The sequence below is a fragment of the Labrus bergylta genome, chromosome 21 (assembly GCF_963930695.1).
Source record: "Labrus bergylta chromosome 21, fLabBer1.1, whole genome shotgun sequence".
In the NCBI taxonomy this organism is placed as follows: Eukaryota; Metazoa; Chordata; class Actinopteri; order Labriformes; family Labridae; genus Labrus; species Labrus bergylta.
In genome coordinates, this window is record NC_089215.1 from 10,141,600 (window position 1) to 10,149,950 (window position 8,351).

Here is an 8,351-nt window from a genome sequence, read left to right on the forward strand (position 1 = left end):
TGCATTTTATAATGGAAGAAGTGCAGATCCAAAAAGCTTTATGTTCAACTCATAAAAGATTAAATGTAAGTTGCTGCATCAAATCCAATGTGATTTTTTAGCACAGCACTGGCTGGACTTTTTTGATCAAATACACAAGCTACCCAACTGTTCTCATGCTGATGACAATGAATTATTTATTTTATCTACCCTTAAAAGAAACCTAATAACAAAATGATCACACCCAAAACCTTTAATAATCAGTGTGATCAATTGCATTTACAATTTTAAGTTCTCTTCTCCAGTTGCTTTTGGCCCATTTAAATTCTCTTATCACCTGAAGTTACATTAGTATGGCTTGATGGATGACAGTATTGATGTTGTGTATGACTCTATGGGCTCTGTATGTCTGCATGTTTTTTTTTGTGCTTAGGGAAATCCAGCACAAAGCTCTCAGGAAGAGCTCAACAATCACATCACACATGCACATTGACCAGATGCTCATCCATAGTCAATGAGCACAAAAAATTGACGCTCCTCTAAAGCACACAGTGCTATTAGCATTGTGAAATGGAAGATGGGTAGTTAGGATACAGCTCTGCTGTGTTCTGACCTCTTGACATGGACACAGTCATTTACAGGTATTAGCAGTTGTGAATAAATCTGCATCCATAGGATCACATTACATTGAATGGGAAAGTGAGTTTAAGGCAATCATCAAGTGGGTCAATCCTGTTCCTGAAGATATCTCTCTTTAATACATTTAAGATGTACGAGCCCCATCTAATATTTCATCTTAAAGAAACTGTCCAAATGGTCTCAAGACAAGGTTCTATTGATTTAGTTTCTTATTGATCACTGTTGCGAGTTCAGAGTGGGCATCATTTACTCATGGCGTCATCTGTGGTGTGCCCACAGGCTTTCTCCAGGCAGAACAGGTAAATAGTGTTTAGCTCTCGCCTGCAGAATGTCAATTGCTTTTTCTTTCTTTGCTTTTACCATACATCAATTCAAGAGCTCTTTAGCTCTGTGTTGTATTTCGGCTTCGGAGGAGTGTAAAAACACGCTTTGGTTACACAAAGAAATAAATTATTCTCCACTTAAATGTGTTTTGTTGAAGACTGACTTCTCACTTTGTCTGGAAAACAAAAATGAAAGCAGAGTGATAACAAAGGTTTCTTATTCATCATACAGTTAAGATGTTAGAGACATGTTTGGAGATATTTCCTCCAAAATATGTCGAAAGATTTTACGATGAGGATTCAAAATGTTAAAACAAAAAAAAAAAATTGTACTTGATGATACAACTGGGTTGGATGATATCAGCATCAAGTTGAATTTTGGCAGTTTTTTACTCCCATCTTGAATCACTCTCCTCCTTTGCAGATTCTAAAGTTCTTGTTAGTCTGTTCTGTGTGCTCCTTGACTAAAACGGTGCACAGATCGGGTGATGACTTGCTCCTCATTACTATGCAGGTCTCCCAAACTGGGTACACAAGTACTCTGGCATGGGGATTTCTTTTTGAGAAATAAATTCCCATCCAAATCTCATTGCTCTAGCTAGAAGTCCTGTCCCATACACAGTCCACCAGTGTAATGTCGGGAAGTTTTCACTGGTGCAGTTTGTGTGAAAAGGATTTGAGATTTACCTGCGCTGGCTTAACATCAATTATGTTGTTGCTCTCCAGGTGTATTATGTTGTAGCTGCTGAATTTTGCAGAGGCTGCTAAAATCAATTCACAGTATAGTGAGGAATAACACTCTATTTTAACATGATAAGTAATTAGCATTCATGTTACCTTTAGTAAAACAAGTAAATCTGTAATGTTAAATTCCTCACCTAGTGGGTCCCTAATAATTCCAAAAACTGTTTTGGATACTGAGTCAGTGTCTGTTGATCTGTTATTCGTTTACGATTAACTGCAGACTCCAAAATCGTACTGGCATGCCTCCTGAAGGTATCACCAGGAAACATCTTTAGATTCAATTTTTTCACAGACATGACAGCACAGAAAAGCAAACTTTTTAAAATGTCTTCGTCTGAATCAACAGTCATTCCTTTATGTATTTGTTTCATTATATTTCTCACCTGTCTGTGTGAAGGATCCACCAGTAAAACAGCTGCAGATGTTTGGAGGTTTCCAAATGGACTACAACAGATATTAAAACTCACCATTTGATAATTCTGCACTTATGAGTCAAGGATTGGATCAGAGATATTGATCATTTGACTTTTTCCATGATGTCACATCCTCAGTTTTCTTCTTTATAAATTTAGAAACATTGCTACAACTCCAGTAGTTCAAATAATAACACAAGCAGTGAGATTTACCTGAACCCTCTTTTTTATTCAGAATGTTATTTTAAAACAGGCTGTCACATAAAAGCAGCATACATTTTTCTCATATGACAAATGTTGAACATGTGGCATATGCACATTCAGCGGATGTATGTGTGTCTTTGCTTCGGCTGCCCTTTCAGCGCATGTTGAAAGTGCCCTTTCAACTGGACTGGTCACACAACACCGACGTCCTGGACAAGAAGGGCCACCTGCTGAGACGACTGAGGTCTTTTGGAGTGTGCAGGATTCTGCTACGGACTTTTTATGACACTGTGGTGGCGTCTGTACTTTTCTATGCAGTGGTCTGCTGGGGAGGAGGAAGCACGGAGAGAGACAGAAAGAGACTGAACAGACTGGTCAGGAGGGCCAGTTCTGTCTTGGACTGTCCTCTGGACTCTGTAGAGGAGGTGGGTGAGAGGAGGATGTTAGCGAAACTGACATCCATCATGGACAACCCCTCTCACCCCCTGCATGACACTGTGGGGGCTCTGAGCAGCTCCTTCAGCAGCAGACTGAGACACCCACCCTGCAAGACAGAGCGCTACCGCAGGTCGTTCATCCCATCTGCCGTCAAACTGTTTAATCAGACTCTTTAACAGCATCACCACCTCATGCTTTTTAAGAACAATCCCTTAGTTACTGTGTAATTTTAAATGATTGTATTTTTTATTTATTTAAATGATGTAAATATGTTTGATTTTTTTTTTTTTTATGTTTTTATTTTTAATAAGTATATTCCCGTCCCCTGTTTTCTGGAGCTGCTGTAATGCACAAATTTCCCCCACGGGGGCTCAATAAAGTTTATCTTTATCTTTATCTTTATGTTGTGAAACAGAAGAACAGGGATTCATGTCGGGCTTATTCCTTCAGTTTGTGGATGAAACGCAGCACTGGAGAACAGAGTTGTTTTAATATGACTGATTATTGTCAAGGGCAACTGCCAACTGATCCTTTTGAAATATATGCAGATATATGAGAGGAGTTCGAGGAACGTTTAATAAAAAAGTTGCCAAACACTAATCTGTGCAACAATTGTAATTACAAAAAGACTTAACTGTCTTAACATTTGTAGATCAGATTCCTGTGGCACTTTGTATGCAGTCATATTATCACAGTACAGTAACTTTGAGGTTTACAAAATGTAAGGAACGGCAAACACCCAACCATACACTAACTTCACTACCCAGTGTTGTAGCAGCCAATATTCGACCAATTTGTCTCTTTGTTATTTCCAAACTCGTCGTCTTCAATGATTACAGGCATGTAATCATTGGCCTTTTGAGTCAACAAAAACATCTGTATAGTCTCTTTTCAATGCGACTCTGCACAGGGATGAATTGGCAGCGAGTTGAGTTTACAACATATTCATACATCAGTCCATGGATCACATGCGTCCCAGATCAGCTGTTATCTGTTACCTCACTCCTTGCGACTGTCTCGCTCTGCCACTTTCTGCTAAACAGACAGGTATGGCACTGCTGACTGAAGGACACAGAAGTCCCCAGTGTCTCCTGCAGCATCTCACAGTGCTGCTCGCACACAGGACAGGTCTGGAAGAGGTCTCTGAGGCAGCTCTCGAACACGATGCACTCTTGCTCATCAAACCTTCTTGTGGAATTTGACTTTCTATCAGGATAAAACAAAAGCAAACAGTCAGTTAAAGATTTATGCACAAATAGTACACATACGGATTTAAAGCTGCAAAAGCCCCTTACCTAGTTTCAACTGGCTCTGTCAAGGAGTCCCCAGGCTGCGGCGTATCAGAAATAATTTCGTATTCTTCCTCCTCCTCCTTCAGATTTTCAACACGTAGTCTCTTAGCTGATCCGACATCCAGTAAAGGTGCCGGAGCCTCTACGGATGATGATGGCTGTTGAATCTCTCCGTCCTGTTCGGTGCTGCACTTGCGATCACTTTTGCAGTGAACTCTGTCCTGGGTGCCTGATGAGAAAGAGAGAAAAAAAATATAGTTTGTGGTTTTTGCTGCAGTGCTGGAAGTCAATTGCATTTCCATGTTTTCTTGATCATAAATGGGTTTTTTATTTCAACTCAAGAACATCTTTTTTTTTTTAAATGATTGTCCTTACATGGCATATGATTGTTCCATAAAGTAGTGTGCACGAGTCTTAGGCCAACACTTGCTTTGTTTTTAGCAAAGTTTTATGTCCACATTTTTTTCTTTCTCTGTCTCTTTATTGAGATACAAACAGAAGAGTTCAAAATACATGTCAGAAACAACAATACAATTCTCAGAACAAAACGGCTTCTATAGGCTAAGGTCAATATTTACTGTGACCTTCCTTTACATTTAGCGCATCTTGAACACTTGACTGTGTTGACTGCCGGTTGACTGCCATGACAATTTCTAAAGTAATATTTTATCATATGAAAGCAGGCTTCTTTCAGCACATCCCAGAGTTCATCTTAAGACTTTAGTTGACTTGTATTTCTCTCTCTGTCCAGGTGATCCCACACTGCCTCCATAACAATCAGGCCTGGACTCTGTGGAGATTAGTTGATGACTTAATTGGCTGTTTTTCTGTCTAAATATGATTTCACTACATTAGGAGTGTGCTTGGGATCATTGTCATGCTGAATACTAAAACCATTCAGTCAGACGCTTTCCAGATGGAATGGTTTGATGAAATTAAAATAACAACGCCAACACAACAAATCATGCGGTTGACCATAACTTTTGCACAGTACTGCACTCACCTTTTCTTCTCATGTTTGTCGATCTTTTACAAAACGACTGTGTGGCAGCAGGTTTCGCGGAGCTTTTCATGCTGCACTGTGTTCCAATAGACAACATCATAACGGAGGACTGCGTCCCAGCGGTTTTTGTGGAAGGAATGTAGTTACGTTGTGTGCCAACAGAAACCATCAGGTAGGAGGTCTGCGTGGCAACACAGGCTGTACGTTGAGGCCAAGATAGTATTTGACTGGGGTTGTCCTCTGTTTTAACGCAGGTCAAGGGCAGCTCCTCCGATGAAAGCTAATTTAAAAAGAGGAAAGGAAAAAGGGAATTTAGTTTTTAGAACCAATGTGGCATTTGCTACAAAAGCATTGCTTTTTATGTTACATAGTGAACCCTATGTTTTAATTGAATATGGTTTAAATAAAGCTATAACATACAGCAAGCATAACAACATACAAGCATTTTAAGCATTTCAACAACATACAAGCATTAACAAAGACCAAGGAAATGGTGGTGGACTTTAGGAGGGACAGGCCTGAGCTAAGCACCATCTCTTAGGTCCCGTAGGTGGAGGAGTGCTATAAATACTTGGGGGTGCACATGAACAATAAACTGGACTGGAAGCAGCACACAGAGGCCGTCTACAAGAAGGGTCAGAGCAGACTCTACTTCTTGAGGAAGCTTAGGTCTTTTAATGTGTGTAGCAAAATGTTATCCATATTTTATCAGACTGTTGTGGCAAGTGCCATTTTCTTTGCAGCCGTGTGTTGGGGGCAGCAGCATCAGGGGCTTGTGACTCTAAAAAGCGTCACAAGCTGATTAGGAAGGCTGGCTCTGTGCTGTGGAGCCCCTGGAGGTGGTGATGGGGAGACGGATGATACAGAAACTGTTGAACATTATGGACAATAACATGCATCCCTGACACGATCTCGTGTGAGAACAAAAAAGTGTTTTTAGTGGGAGGCTACGGCAGCTCAGCTGCAAAAAGGACAGATTTAAAAATACTTTTTTTTTTACCTACTGCAATTGCACTTTATAACGACTCCCCTTTAAGTGAGGACAGAAGACATTTAAACTTTTAAACTTTAGCCTGAGCTGCATATGTCAAACTGTATTTTGCACACTTGACTGCTTTTTTATAATAATTCTTTATTTATCTATCATACTGTGCACTGGCAGAGCTAGTATTGTGTACTGTTATCTATGAGTAACAGCTACTTATGCACATGGACCATCCACACCACTTTTTTTTTTATCCTGGTTATGTATTGTGGGCTCATGTTTTTTTTTTTTGTATGGGTGGGATATGTATGTATACATGTGTGTTGTGTTGTGTGTTTGTATGTATGCTGGCTGCTGGAACACCTACATTTCCCTGCTGGGATGAATAAAGTATATCTTATACTACCTCACTGGTAAAGTTCACTTGAACACCTACATTTCCCTGCTGGGTTTAACGCGTAACCATGGTAACGTGTGCATTTTAACCCGAACGTGTCTGTGGTTGTCATAGTTGCACCAGATTACGAACACGGAGACGATACTAAAGAATGAAACCCCTTGTTTAGTTTTTGTTTTATTGAGTCAAAATGTGTTAAAATGTTACTCACATCTTCCTCGTCTGGCTCTTCTGTGAGTGCATTGTTCAGCGATGGAAAAGCCCCACTCTTCAGCCTCAGTTTAGCCGAATATCCTGCTGAATACTGGACTTTGTTGTCGAAAGAGTCTTCCGTGAAGTGCCGTGCACAGACAAACAAGCTGGACTGTGCACATGTTGGACCGCTGAAGAGAAAGCGTGGTTTGGTGCAAACAGACATGAGGAAATCTTCCCAGCGTTTTCTGGTGCTCTCATCTTTAGGTAAGGAAAACAAATTTGACTTCTCTCTGCAACCGACAATCGAGCACCTCCTGTGAGACATGTTGAACAAAGGTCCGGAGCAAGGCGATGAAATCCAGCGGGATGGAGGTAGAGCGTTTCCTCGAAACTTCAAGGGCTGCACTTCCTGTTGCTACGGTGGCCGATAAGGACTAACAGTTCCTGAATTCGCTACTGTCGCAACAGCAAAAACACACGAACACAAGAATCTGTGTTTGAGTTATAATTATTACATTTTGTGAGACAAAAAACAAAAATAAATTGTTTCTGATAAATGTATAGCTTTGCAAAAGAAACAGGACAGAAAAATGGTCTTTTCTTTAAAAAAAAAAAGATTAAAGCAATTGAGAGGGCTTTTTTTCTTTAGACACCAACCTGCTTCAGGGGTGAAATAAGTTGAATAGTTTGATTTTTTCTTGCAATAAAAAATTGTTTTATAATTATTTCAATTAACACTTAGAAGTAGGCTAAGTGTAAGGGGTTCCCATTTATCTGCAGTTCAAGTTTGAGCGCACTGTAGCTTCATAAGGTTCAGTTTTAAATTATATTAACCTTTAAGGATGTCAAGAATAATGACAAATGGCACAATTAATGAGATCCTATATTGATGTTTGTGGTGGAAATGAAAGATAAAAGTTTCCAAAATCCGTAACAATCTGAAAATTTGGATTATGCTCTATACTCATATATTTATGTGCACGACAGTCTGCAGGAAATAATGTCCTGTATAACAACATCAATTATATGTGACTTTTGCTGCTATATTTTGCAAAGAGGCTGTGCAAGGACTACAGGGACACAAAGTGTGCCCAATATTAATAGGCCGCTTTATTCTATCCTCATATACATGCTTTTTATTGTTCTTGATCTTAAGGGTGGTTGTTAAATGTGGATCTAGTAATGTGGATACAAGTAAAACAAAACCCAGACAGACCCCTAAAAATAATAACATAACAGCACCGTCTTTGGTGGACACCAAAGCATTTGTACATTACACAAAGCAGCTGGTCTGCTGAATTGTGTAAACAAACACAGATTAGCAAGAGTAGAGGGAAATGTTTTTTTCCTTTTTTCTGTTCATCGACAGTCCAGTGCAAGTCAAGTTGCAGAATTTGCTATGTAGGAAGGGCCAAATTCATGATTAATAAACAAAAAATGGTTATCTGTTGTTTTCCTACTACTGTTTGTTGTATGAAAGAAAGCTCACATTCAATCATCTTATCCCATCTCTCCCCCTATCCCCTTCCAAGCCCGGCGCAGTCTGGGCCTGTGAAGGCTGTTTCATCATGAGCCGGGGATCCGGCCGAAGATTTCTGCCTTTTAATAAGGCAGTTTTTTCTTACCACTGTAACGTTTGCTGCTTTGCTAAAGTGCTCATGATGGATAGGCCGGGTCTTTGTAATATAGCAATAAGTAAGGTCTTTTACCTGCTTTTTGTAACATAACAATGAGTAAGG

At 39.8% G+C, this 8,351-nt stretch overlaps 1 protein-coding gene across 1 annotated transcript; it reads right to left on the minus strand.

Annotated features, from left to right (window-relative positions):
- Positions 1-2,306: 2,306 nt before the first annotated feature.
- LOC109990582 (uncharacterized) lies at positions 2,307-7,020 on the minus strand. The gene is made up of 4 exons (XM_020642754.3): positions 6,629-7,020; positions 5,036-5,315; positions 4,036-4,261; positions 2,307-3,946 (listed from the first exon to the last, which is right to left on the minus strand). The coding sequence occupies exons 1-4, from the start codon at positions 6,935-6,937 to the stop codon at positions 3,721-3,723; spliced, it is 1,041 nt and encodes a 346-aa protein (XP_020498410.1). The 5' UTR covers positions 6,938-7,020; the 3' UTR covers positions 2,307-3,720.
- Between the last annotated feature and the right edge of the window lie 1,331 nt (positions 7,021-8,351).